Source organism: Clupea harengus, chromosome 17, assembly GCF_900700415.2.
Source record: "Clupea harengus chromosome 17, Ch_v2.0.2, whole genome shotgun sequence".
Taxonomy (NCBI): Eukaryota; Metazoa; Chordata; class Actinopteri; order Clupeiformes; family Clupeidae; genus Clupea; species Clupea harengus.
Window position 1 is genome coordinate 3,876,347 of NC_045168.1, and position 14,347 is coordinate 3,890,693.

General features: G+C 40.8%; 1 protein-coding gene across 1 annotated transcript; it reads left to right on the forward strand.

Annotated features, from left to right (window-relative positions):
- Window positions 1–4,712: 4,712 nt before the first annotated feature.
- On the forward strand, window positions 4,713–9,497 carry bhlhe22 (basic helix-loop-helix family, member e22). Its single transcript, XM_031584325.2, has one exon. The coding sequence runs from the start codon at window positions 5,258–5,260 to the stop codon at window positions 6,056–6,058; it is 801 nt and encodes a 266-aa protein (XP_031440185.1). The 5' UTR covers window positions 4,713–5,257; the 3' UTR covers window positions 6,059–9,497.
- Window positions 9,498–14,347: the final 4,850 nt, after the last annotated feature.

Sequence of the window (14,347 nt, forward strand, 5' to 3'; positions counted from 1 at the left end):
CATGACCCAATCATATGTCTCCAGTACCATGACCCAATCATATGTCTCCAGTGTCAAAGCCCCATCGGTGCAAGGCGAGCATGAGAAAGTTGGCCAGTTACTCCTCATGCTTTGGTGTAATTTTCCAACTTCAGATGTACGCTTGGCCCCTCTCCCTGGGGCCTTTCCTGAAGCCAGAAAAATGTGCTGAAGGAGTAATAGCAATATGTTAATCTCTCCACCCTGCCTTCTGGTCATTTCAGTGCAGGATTCACCCATGTCCTCTTTACATAATGAACACCCTTTTTATCATCTGTATCTGTGCTACAGTCAAAAAATGTCTACAAAGCATTGAGAGCACTTACATAGTTTATAGGTTCATATCCGGTAATGCATTGTTTCATATCCATTAATGCAAACTAGATGGTATCAAAAGGCTCTACTACATATCTTCTCTGGTGCATAAAGGGCTATAAGGGAAGTAGGTGTCTTTGGAAAGAGAAATTCAACAAAAACGATTACAGCACTGATTAACAACTGATGCTTGCCAGTTGCGCACCAAACTCTGAGTGAATTTGATGTAAAACTGACCCCAATCTGTATAGTTAAATTATACTATTTCGTTTTCATATCCAAATGTTGGGAGGTGACGTCTCCTACTGGAAGATGAGTTTATTACCCCAATGGGTCAATCTGTGTAGATGTAGTGAAATCTATGGTTGGCAGTCAACTGCACCTGTGTGGTCATGGTAACCTAAATAAAAGGCACCATTATTTCCAAGCACCAGTTTGGGCTTCTTCATGTTTAGTTTAATATAACCTAAAGTCTGAGTAAAAAATACACGTACACCTACATGTTTAGTTTAATATAACCTAAAGTCTAAGTAAAATATACATATACACATACAAGTTTAGTTTTATATAACTTTAAGTCTAAGTAAAATATACACGTACACAGACATGTTTAGTTTGTTATAACCTAAAGTCTAAGTAAAATATACACATACAACTTTAGTTTAGTACAACCTAAAATATGCTTAAAATACACTGTAACACATACACTGTAAATGTAGGACGTAGCACAGATTTGGACATTGTCAACTTGGAAAATTGCCTACTATGACATTTTCATCTTGACAGAAATACAAACAAAACAGTTCTAGCACTTCTCAGATCAAATGTACACCACAAATTCCTGAGCAGATACCCAGTCTTCTTTATGGCTGTTTTTGACACACGCACTGAGGTAAAACCACTAGGATGGTATAAGCCTGGTGAGGCCATCACGTAAAGAGTTGAATCATTGAGGAGTGAAATCCAGCAATTATAACGCTTCCATGCCTCCCATACAGCCACCCTGGACCATCATTATTCTCATCACGGACAACAGGGCGATAGATGAGGGTAGAGAGAAAAAAAACTAAAAGCCCCTCACTCTCACGTGAAGAGTATCAGTAATTGCTTTGAAGTGACCACTCTGAAATGATCAAATTGCTACTTGCTAAAAAATAAATAAAATCTCTCCGGGGTGACGGTGTTGCCATGCAACCGGTGTCTGTTAAAGCGGGCGGAGAAAGAGGGGTGAGTAAAATATCAGCACACTTTGCATGCATTACCGCAGGACCACTGCTCTGGTCAAAAGTAAAATGTTTGCATAGAGATTATAATGGCTCTATCCATCGCTGCTAGCATTACAACACCCCTGGTGGAGGGTTCAGGAATGACCCTGTGGTTCTCTGTCTTCCCTGAAGGCATATCATAACATAAATCTTGATATGTAGAATTAATTAGAAAATTGCAGGGATGAAGCTCAACTGTTACCTTTCACTGGTTTATTAATTGGCCCTCATAACGAATCCTAAATAGAAGAAAAATATGTTTTCTGTGTATTTTCCCCTTTAAATGTTTGATATATTATTGAGATCATAAACACACCAACCAACTGTGCAAGGCAAAATAGTATTAGTTTGGTTTACCCCTTGCACACACACACACTCTCTGAGATAATGTGTAAAACACACTAAAGCTTAAATCATCAATGGTTTAAGTGATTTCTCGACTGTCATTCTACAAAAAATCTATGAGCAGTATCACACTGCCACCATGTGGTAGACATGAATTACTACCATATGAGGCCATGGCAGTTGCAAGACTGAGGCAGAACCTGAGGCTTCTTGGCATCACTTACTTTCAAATGTATCAGTGATGCGTAGATATATGATATAAATGTTCATACATGTACGGTATGTTTTAATACATTGCAATCCATACTCCTGCCGTGATAACTGTGCCACAACCAAAAATATTTTCCGAACCCCAACAAATACACAGGGGGGCGGAACGGGGGACAGACTCATTCTCTTCATTATATAGTTAGATTATGAGCACGTGCCTGAAGACTCAGTAGTGTGGCAGCCAACTGCTGACTGGCAGAAAGAGACGCGAGACAGCAGCGGGCGGCGAAGCAGCCGTTTGACCGCGGACTGGAGGCTCATCTTGTCTCATTAGCGGTGTCTGATTGGCCATGAAGGTCTTTCCCGAGACGTGATGAAGTGCGTGCCTCCAGCTCTCATCTGGTCCTCGGGATGTACATATCCATTTTCTGTACGCGCACAGAAAAAGCCTTCAGCCAAGACCCTTACAGCATGTAGCCTAATAGGAATCATGTCCTATTGCAAGCTGTGATATAGTCTAGGCCTATATGTGCAAGTAGTCCTAGTAGTAGAAAACTGACTGTGAAAATATGGGCCAGATTCATCTTAAGTAGCCTTATATAGGCTAATGTGCTATGTGTGCTATGTTGGCAGATCTGTAGCACATAAAATTCGCCCGGGCGTTTTATTAGCAAAAAAGGTGCCATGGGAGGAGTGTGTCCTGTATTCATATCCCTAAAGAAGTGTGTCCTGTATTCATATCCCTAAAGAAGTGTGTCCGGTATTCATATCCCTAAAGAAGTGTGTCCTGTATTCATATCCCTAAAGAAGTGTGTCCTGTATTCATATCCCTAAAGAAGTGTGTCCTGTATTCATATCCCTAAAGAAGTGTGTCCGGTATTCATATCCCTAAAGAAGTGTGTCCTGTATTCATATCCCTAAAGAAGTGTGTTCTGTATTCATATCCCTAAAGAAGTGTGTTCTGTATTCATATCCCTAAAGAAGTGTGTCCTGTATACATATCCATAAAGAAGTGTGTCCTGTATACATATCCCTAAAGAAGTGTGTTCTGTATTCATATCCCTAAAGAAGTGTGTCCTGTATACATATCCCTAAAGAAGTGTGTCCTGTATACATATCCCTAAAGAAGTGTGTCCTGTATACATATCCCTAAAGAAGTGTGTTCTGTATTCATATCCCTAAAGAAGTGTGTTCTGTATTCATATCCCTAAAGAAGTGTGTCCTGTATACATATCCCTAAAGAAGTGTGTCCTGTATTCATATCCCTAAAGAAGTGTGTTCTGTATTCATATCCCTAAAGAAGTGTGTCCTGTATTCATATCCCTAAAGAAGTTGCAACTTCTGCATGAGTGGATGGTGCAAGGAAAACATAAACCAAGCGTATCTGGTTGAAACTTCAAATTCTGCCAGGAAATAACAAGTGTTTTTAAATATCAAATGTTGATATTTGGAAAATGTGTAGCTGAACGCAAGAGGCGCATTTTACTAGTACTTGAACTGTCACTTGAGGTAGATCCCCCTGAATTAAGTGGGTTTACATGTGTCGCCAGTAGATGGCGCCTTAGGCTCATGTTGTTGCCCGTTGGCGGATGGCTGCTATGAGCAACAGATGGCCTCTGGGGGGCTAACTGATGATGAGGTGCTTAGCATCTATGATGAGAAAACGTAGCCACGCAGTCAGCCTTTACAAACGGAATAATTTGTTATTGATGATATTTAAATTCAGATACATTATAAGATGCATTTAAATTCAAATTGTTTAGTTTTCAGACCCTCGTGGTTTATAACATTGCCCATTTAGTCTATATGGTATACACTTAAACAAGCTTACAACATCAAGTCGTGGGTTGGATGCTCTTAAAGAAATGTGGGGTACTGTTATGCCATCAGTTCTACTTTGTGGTATGTATACATTGATAGTTCACCCCTATAATAGGCTACTTGTAGACCCAATTGGCAATCTGTTTAAAATACTGAAGTATTAGGTAATTTAAACTGTGATGGTGGGAGAGAATTAAGCAGACACCTACGCATCAATTTAACATTCACATGAGTTTATGTTTAATTATTACATTAAAAGTGACCCATAACCGACAACGAACACAGTCGTTGCCATAGGCCTATCTGTGATCAACAGAACTCTAATCTCCTTTATATTTTCTACTCAACAAGGTTAACAATCTAAACTTCATCATTTCAGGAAACGTTGCTTTGCACCGGGACCAAATTAGTAACACAATTAAGCTTAACAATAAGGTGAACATACCGACCACACTCTGCTGCAGCTCGAACAGCTGGAGATGTAAGGATATTTATTTACACTTACAAAACAAATATGCTCATTAAATAGGCAAATGTACCAGTGATGGGTTTCATCATTGCAGACGAAATGCCAGTTGAATAACAAGTCATGAAGTGCTTCTATAATAATCATTTAGAGAAGAAAAGGGAGCAGAGGCGAAGGACAAAGAGCCTTTGTGACTCCAAATAAGAGCGATGCTTCTACAGTCCCCATAAATTGAATACAAGAGAAAGCGTTTACTGCGCTCCGAAGGGTGACTGTGGCAACACTTAAAAGACAGTTGTTGAGGTCCTGCACAGGACCTCGCGCCTGGCAAACATGTGCACTGAGGCGTGCGTACAGATGGCGGCGCGAATAATAGACCACCGAGCCTTTTATAAAGCTGTGAGCGGCTCCTGGGATCACAGAGCAGAGCGAGGGCTAACCAGACGGAGAGGACAGCTCGCACCCGGGATTGTTTGTTACCGTTTTAATCCTATTAATTAAAACGTTAACCTGATTGGGTAGAGAGCTCTGTCCCAATAGGCGAGTCTTCTTCATATTAATAGCCCGCCTTGAGATAATGATGTAAAAGACTCCCCCTTCAGTGGCTGATGCTGATGGCTGTCGAGATCTCTGGAAGGTGAATCGGAGCAGGAGAAACGCCAGAGCAGAGAGCCGAGCACTTAAGAAGGAGCTGTCGACTCGACACATCATTTGACAAGTAGCACAGGCATCAACATCAACTGAGCCGCACAAGGGGACAAAGTTACTGCCGGGGACAGACGCCCAACGGTCTCAGTCGAGCTGTCTAAGTGAGACTATGGACAGGAGAATGAACTTGAGCGACCCTGGAGACCTTTTCCACAAAACTCTGAGCGCTGTCTCTAACAAAAAAATGGACTCTTTCAGACCGGGCGCGGGTATCGATCTGCCTTTGAGGGACCGCCAGTCGCCAATCAGCTGTTTCGATCAGTCTGACTCAGACCCGATTCAACCCAATGGACTGACAGGAGGACGTGGGGGGACCCATGGTCTTCCGACCGGATCTTTGTGCTTGAAATACGGTGAAAGTGGCAAAAGGACTACGGCAGCGGAGAGCAGCGGCGGGGAACAGAGTCCTGATGATGACAGCGACGGCAGGTGCGACATGATGCTCATGGCAGATGGAATGACAGCAGTGTCCGGGGGTAAGCAAGGAGGTAAGAAAGGAGAACAGAAAGTCCTGCGACTAAACATCAACGCCCGTGAGAGAAGAAGGATGCACGATCTGAATGATGCGCTCGATGAACTGCGAAGTGTCATTCCCTACGCGCACAGCCCTTCCGTGCGGAAACTCTCCAAAATTGCCACTTTGCTGCTAGCCAAAAATTACATCCTCATGCAAGCGCAGGCACTGGAAGAAATGAGAAGGCTTGTGGCTTATCTTAACCAAGGCCAGGCGATCTCTGCTGCTTCGCTGCCCGCGACCACTGCCCTTGCGCCGGGCTTAGGTGCGTATGAGCAACCGCCTGGCTTCCCCCACTTCCCCACCGGAGTTGCAGCCTCCTCTTGTCCCGACAAATGTGCCCTTTTCAACAATGTCACCTCCAGCCTCTGTAAACAGTGCACTGACAAGCCTTAGAATGCTTCTGAACAACTGACTCCTATTGACTCTTAGAAGCACACACGAAATTAAGACTTAATATGGACACTGCTGAAGAGAATGGCGTCGGTATTATCCATTATTTAAAAATGGAGGTCAATGAAGAAGAATGCTGAAAAAAAACTTTTAAAAACACTTACAGCAACCCATTTAAACATGCACCGTTTGTTCAGAATATACTTGATTGTGTATATAAAATAAGTAGCCTGCTATTCCAGTGTTGGTGAGAATGAACGTTTAAAAAGCCAAACTAAAGTCTATGTCTGACTGCAAGTGGGAAAAGAACAGACTTTGTTTATGCACTTGCATTGTTGTGGACCTGATGGAGTTAAGTGTATTTATGACCTGACAACATGCAGCCACCATCGCACATACTACAAAACTTTTTTTATAAGACATTTCAACTACCATAGGAAACATCTCTTGATTTTACGACGTATAACGTTCGCTCATTAGTCTTTAGCTTTTGTGGACAATAACATGGCAGAGCAGCAAAATGAATTGTACAACAGTCTCACATCCCAAAGCCAATTGCTATTTAACTGTCAGAATGATTTTAATGACACTACAATACAGAGCAGCCAGACAGTACTTGCTTTGTTTATGATTTTATGTCTTTTTATCTTCTCTCAGATTGGTATTTATTGCTTTCTTACGTCCGCTTGCACGGCAGTTTGTACTCTGCACTGGCGCTCTTTCTGTACAAAATAATAATGTTTTCATACACACGAACAGTGTGTCTGGGGTCGAGACAGATTAAGGTTGTTGTCAGGTCAAGGTATGGAGTATCGTTGATGCATTAGTTGGAATTTGATCAAAGAGAGCCATTTGTATGTGTTAATGTGTTGGAAAGCTTTATTAAAATATTTTGAACAAACTACAACGTCCACCTTTTTGTCTGTTTAGTCAAGTTATATAGCTTTACCCAGTGTTAGGTATATGACTGATACATCTCAAGCCTTTTTTTTAATGTTTGACTCTCTTTCTTTGAGGACAGTATCAGCCTAGAATCAAGGTTCTTAACTGATAGGGATAGTACATACTATCTAGTTCTACCTACTTTGGGACGTTTTAAGCATGTTGTCAGATCTCTTGGGTAGAATAATGAGTTGTTAATTTTCTGCTCCATCAAAATTGGTAACTTTCTCCGAGTCAAGGCAGTGGGTAGCGTGAAGCTTTGGAGAGAAGCGGTCAGACATGGTGGGCACATGTGCCCTGCGGCTGCAAGACATGTCTGTTAGAATTACAGGAGAGATCTTGGGCGCGCTTAATGATTATTATTAAAACGATTTCGATGACGGTGTCTAATAATATGTTAATTTGAAAACAACTGTGTATAAAAACTGTCGACTGTAATACCTACATTCGTTTAATGAAACACATCGTTAAGGCAATTAAACCTCCTGGATGTGATTAAGGAACATAATTACGACACTGTTCATTGGCGTAATTGGATGTCTTTAATCACGAGACACATGATCAGCAACATTGCTGTTGGTGTGCATTGTTCTCTCTCTGCTGTCCATCAACCTGATTAAGAATTAGATACGGCCAAAGGGCATCCATTTCAAAGGGTGGTGGCGTGGCCCAGTCCTTACAAAGTCACTGCCGTCAGGAGTTAGGCAAAATCAACATGAGGATTTATCCAAACAGTTCTTCATATCATTAAATACACCGACCTTCAGTATCATTCACTTATAATTATGTGTTTTGGTAAATGTAAAATCAGGGCCGTGCAAATAAAATAGTATCGTACAACGTAGAAGCAAAACAACTGTCCAAGTATTAAACCACATGTGGAAAATGCGTGTGATGTAGGTTAATGTGTGTAATATAACAATATATTTTAAAGTATTTAAATGGTGAGCGTATCATCGACGAGTTGCTCAAAAGAAAGCTGTAGCCTATGTTTATAACGCTATCGTAAGCATCAGTTAGTTGTTTAGGGTGGATTGGATACAAAGCACCAACATCAACATCATTAATCGAAAATCTAACATACACGTATCTGCTTAGGGAACTAATTCAGTATTATAAACGCGCCGATGTTGCAAGTAATAAAAGACAACCCTACGTTTAGAAAAGGACAACGTGAGTTACTCTCTGTGAGTCTGTCTTAGATTGTGTCCGTGCTACACAAACCACCATAAACAATTATATTAGAGAAACTTTCCTTTTCTAATATCAAACAGGGTCCCAAATCGTATGCTATTTAATCTAGAAATATAAAAAAACATTACGCGTAGTAAATGTGGATTTTCTTTCGAGATTAGTATTTTTGTGTAACTTCTCAAACATTCGTGCGCTGTGCAGAATAATAGTTTCATAAAAACTGGCTTAAATTCAAACGAAACTGTGTGTAATTTAAAATATTACCTGTGTCTGTTTACATACAGTTGACATCACTGTTTGAATAAAAAAATAAACGCAGTTTAGCTCCACAAAGTAAAAAGGGCATCTAGTAATAATGGCTTATGCAATAACTGATTAACTTATATCAGTATTGATGTTCGTTCAATCTGAGAAGCTGATAAAACACAAAGCAAGAATCAATCTGAAAAAGTTTTCTTAGACAGAAGATCAGTTCAAACGCCGTCTTATTTAATAGTATATTGGGTTCAAAGATGTAACACTGTGGAACACTGAGAGGTTATCTATACTATCTCTACCACCATGTCATCAAGATACGAGTGATGATGTCCTCGGCTATAGGTCTATCTACACGTTTTTACCAGTCTATTTGAAAAGATTGATTGATGGTCAGCAACTTAGTTATAACTTTACAAGCATTTTATTTCAAAGAGGAGCATCGTATTGGGGCCCACACGAAGTCATTACACGAGGCAATGTGCCATTCTCCCGACATTCATCTCCCGTTCCCCAGCACACACTTCAGCACCAGGGACAGCGCCATTCATCACGCGTGTTCTCTCCGTGGGAAAGCCGCAGGATAATGCGTTATTACACAATCAGCCTTGATCGAATAGGCCAACAAACTATTTCAAGGTAGTTTTACTTACCGCCTAAACCTCTGGAGGTTATAATTCACTCAAACAACCACCTGAACAGATACAACGAGAATTATTGCTGAATGTCAGTGTAAGAGTTTGACTCTCCGCTGTCAAGTCCTCTGTTAAAGACGTTTTCGACTATTTATGATACTACGCTGCTGGTCATCCACAATAAAATGTGCGGATGAATTGACAAATATATATATGTTAAATGAGATAAAATGATGCAGAATAATTCATTATCTGGTTATACCATTCCAAATGTCACAGACCGGTCAAGTCTAAACTAAACGCAATTATTCGCACAGCGGGAGAATTTGTGAATTTCAATCCAAAATAATAAATATGAATCACAAAACAGCGAAATAAAATGAACAACAGTTTCACTTCAACAACACTCTAAAAAGCAGTACATGTAAAATAAACTGTAACAACACAACGTGTTGATTGTACTATTCTTTATCGTTGTAGAGTGTTATAAAAAAGCTTTAGGTGACAGAACGAGAAAGATATTTAACCATTTAATTAATCTCATTAATCCCAAATGCATCTGTCATAACCTCGCTATAAGACAATATCCGATTTTTAACCTAATTGCTCCACTTTCTCTAATGTGCCCACTTGGTGAATTAGCCATTTAGACAAAAGTGATATTAGTCTGTCCTCTTTAATCCCCAGCCTGGCACAGATGTGCAAACAGCACACAGAAGTGGTTCACCAGGGGCAGCAGTAATCACCCATCACGGTGGCTCAGTCGGATAAATATTGTCAGCAATTACAGCCTGAAGTCAGCTATTTTCTGCGCTGCGTTCGCAACACAGCATTCCGGCTGCATTCGGAGGACAAGGGCGACACGAGGGTCCAGCTCATGTTTGAAGTGAACGGCAGCAGGATGACAAAACGTCATAACAGCATGAATTATGGATCAGGCCGGAATACATTATTGACTGTAATAATTAACCCGTGCTAACACGATAACTGCTCAGGGAATACCTATGGGAAAACAGAGGGCACTGTGTTCACACAGATCTGCAAGCAACCAGTGAGCAAATAAACAAGGTTTGGACACGGCCTAGATACGACCTCTATGGCAGCTGAACATGGACTGTTTCTGGCTCAGATTCGGGCCTGACCCGCAGTGGAATTGCACCAGATTTCACCCAGACTCAGGGGTTATCTGGGTTTGATCCTCAACAATGATCACAGTGATGAAAGACAGGCTTATATTTATCTTGCTGAGTATTTATTTGTATGTGGATATTGAGCCTGAAGTGTCTTGATACATGCTTGTGTGCACGTTCAATTTTTATTAGGCTACTGGGGCTAAGTCCAGCAGAGTTTTTCTACTTGCTTGTGACAGGTTACAAATATTTCTCTTTATGTGGCTATTGAGAGTGCAGTGTGTTGTGCCAGTGCGTTGTGTGTATATGACAACTCTTTTTCAAGGGCAAAAACTGTAACTCCGGCTTTATAATATTAGAGGAAGGCCTAACAGTAGTGATAATCAACACCCACATTTTTATTCATGGACCTAATAAAGCCTAAACTGTCCTTAAGACATTTATATGGAGCCTTGGAGGTTGTGAATAACAAGAAAAAGATAAAAAGGCACCCTTTCATAAACCATAAAATATCCAATTTGCCATATCAAGAGGCGCCGGGGTGCCTATTCATAATGCGGGCGAAATGCATGCTAAAGATGATAAACATGGAAATTCAAACTACACATAGGAGAGCTGGATTGAGCCATCCTCTCCCTATCTGTGGCAGCTAAAAAAAAAACTGGAAATTGAATCATCCATGTCCTCGCTCCTTTGCAAATCTAGTAGTCTAGAGAGAGAGTGAGAGAGAGAGAAAGAGAGAGAGAGAAATATGTAGTGTGCTTGGCCCTGCTACCCAGTGTCATACACCGTAATTCACCAGTGTCAAGCCTGGGGATGCATGCGTGCAAAGCAGGCAAAGCCTCGACAGAGAGGCTGCAAAGTGCAAATAGATGGCACGTTCAGCAACCTCCAAAGCTTATCAGAGTTCCTTATCATGCCCATCACTCAAAAGCACCTCAAGTCTACTCAAGCGTCTATTACATCTGTATATGTATGTATATGGCTCGTAGAACACAATTTCATCAGCTTATCCCTTGACCCTGGTGGAGTGAACATCTCGCAGGTCCAGGAAGTGATTATTTCAATCCAGTCGAAGGCCACCTAGAAGCCCTGCTTCTTTTTTAAAGTGAGTCAGAGTTCTTGATTAAAAGTCTTAGTTTACGAAATGAGAGAGAGATAGAGAGAGATAGATAGAGAGAGAGAGAGAGAGAGAGAGAGAGAGAGAGAGAGATGGTAAGAAGATTTTACGTGCTACTGTCAATTTATTTATTGGGTCGCCAGGATAACATGCCTTTTGGCTTTGAGGAATGCTGCCATGCTGTAAGCCCCCATACACGTGCTGCTTAAACAGGATAATCTTTAAAAAAGCCTCCATATAATCTTTGTAACTGCTTTTTATTAAGACCATAGAAAAAAGCAATGGAGTTTCCTCAACTGTTGTCTTAAGGATTTTCTTTTCTTCTGACACTCTTCAAAACAACACTGTGCATAAAATAGATGTCACAGCAAATACTCCAGTGTATTCCACATCTGACAGGCCCTAGTGAAACGTCTTGGGTCTGACCACAACAGAAAGTCACAGATGACCTGGAGACAGGAGATTAACTGGACAATAAGTAATTATGGAGCGAATTTTTTTTCCTGCACATCCTCCTACTTTGGGAGTAATCAGATTAATCTGGATTGTAATGCGGTAATCCCTGTCAAGCATGCGCCTTTTCTTTGTGTGGTAATTAGATGCGGGGCTAGTCCTCGCGGGATTACAACTCCCCTCTGACTGAGCTGTCACTTTGTCACACTGTTCCACTGATCATCAGGAGAGGGAGAAAGTGAAGGAGAAAGTGTGTGTGTGTGTGTGTTAGTGTGTGTGAGACCAGGGCTATCTCTCTCTCTCTATGTCTGTCTGTATTTCTTTCTCTCTTTCTTCTCTTCTGTTTCTTCTTGATTCTGCATAGTCAGCTCCTGCTTGTAAACACAGTCCAGTCGCAACACAATACCGCAGGTGTAAGAAAGAAAAGTGTGTTTCTCACACTCTTACATGCTTCTCTACTCAGACACTGTGGATCTCTATTTAAAGGCAGACCAGGAGTTGTTGTTGTTGTTGTTGTTGTTGAGTATAAAAGATTTAAAGACAGACTATGACCTGCACAAACAAAACTCTAAACTCAAGGACACAAACACACTAAATCATTTTTTCACTGGTATTAATTGAAGAGTTGGCATACAGACATTACTGTACAGTGTCCTGATTGCTAACACACTATAACCAGTTCCCTCAGCAAAATATAACTAGCATATAGCCTATAGCTTTGCCTCATTTCTCAAAAGATGTGCACTTTTCTCATACCTATAAACACTAGTCATACATTATTCAATGTGTAAACTTTATGCTCATTTAGGAAACTCATGCAATCAATACAACAAACTCAAGGCATCACCTTCTGAACTCAACGAGCACACCTTTTTCATGGTGGAAACACTAAGATCATCAGGAGAGGGAGAAAGTGAAGGAGAAAGTGTGTGTGTGTGTGTGTGTTAGTGTGTGTGAGACCAGGGCTATCTCTCTCTCTCTATGTCTGTCTGTATTTCTTTCTCTCTTTCTTCTCTTCTGTTTCTTCTTGATTCTGCATAGTCAGCTCCTGCTGACACAAAATGATTAACACATCAATCAGAATAACAGAATCAGTAAATAAGGGACATTGGTAGGCCAGTATGGTTTAGAGTTTAGACCAATGGATCCTACAATGTAGAAATTGCAAGACACCAGAGGGGTCACGAGAGGAGGGCAAACACAAGGAGGATGAGGACCAGGAAGAGAAAGACCACAATACCAAAGACAAGTAGTTTCAGATGAAACTCATCATTACGTATCATTGATCATGTGCTCATACATGGGGCGACTATGATGAAGCTGGACAATGAGTGTAGCCAAACCTAACGTGAGCCATTTCACAACTGCATCCATGTTGAACATCATTTGCATTTCTGTACCTGCAGTATGTGTGCTGTACTGTAAATTTGTAGTGCATGTAAAGAATACATCTACACTTGGGGCTTTTTTCTCATTGTGTTCTCTTTACAATTTAATTCCACAGTAATAGGTAATCAGTAATTGCTGAATTATGTTTTTGTTTTGATATTAGTAAAAGGCAGACACCTTCTGCGTGTAGGCAGACACTACTTCTGTTGATGAGCAATTCACTGCTTTTCAGTAGTCAATGTGTTCATCACTGTATCAGCACTGCCCAAGTGCAGACATTCAACCCAGGGCAACAGGAGCTCTCCCAATACATTATTATTTGGGAGAATGTTACTGTAGTTTCCATCAGACTGCTGGTCCGTGTCTGGTTTAGTCACCATCTCAGGTTCACAAATCTTTTTATCACACATGTTCCCCATTTCTCAATGCATTTGAGGATATGTTCTCGGCGTAGATTACGGACACCAAGGCATATTTCCCACGGTATTTGGCAAAGGCAAACATGTTGTTTTTCTTAATCAGTCCAGAGATGAGTTAAAGTATTGAGAATGAGGCTGAGCAGTTTCATGAATGTATATATTTACACTGTCCCACAGCATAATGAGATGTGTTTGATAATTAGGCGTTGCATCTTGAGCTGTATGTTATGGTCTCTGCTATTGACATGTGTCCTAACCCATTGTTAGTATGGAACAGGGTGGTCTGGGATGCCAGACTCCACTGTGAAGCCCTCTGTATGTGCCGTGGGCCTAATTCAACGAAACACTGATGAAGGAAGGTGCCCACTTGACAACCCGTGTGAAATGCTTACAAAGGCATTTCTGTTTTTGTTGTTGTCGTTGTTGTTAAGTATCGGTATGATGGTTGTAGTGCACCCTGTTGTTATAATAGTTAAGCTAGGTTGTTGGACATGAGTACTTGCATGTGACAATAAGAGGTTTGGGAAGTCCTATACCAATAGCACGAGGAATTTAACATATTTCCCTGTGTGTAACTGAAAACAGTGCTGTATTTTTCTTCTACTGTAAAATTTCTGCATTTGTTTATCTTTTCCTAAAGACAAAACATTTGAAAAATATGTGGACTCCTCATCATCAGTGTGACATTGCAACCTTTTTTTTATATAGTATTGATTTGACAGTGTATTCCTGTAAGAGAAATCTGTATGCTAAAA

Coding starts and splice junctions, on each gene's coding strand:
- bhlhe22 (XM_031584325.2), top strand. CDS start 5,258: ATGGACAGGAGAATGAACTTGAGCGACCCTGGAGACCTTTTCCACAAA.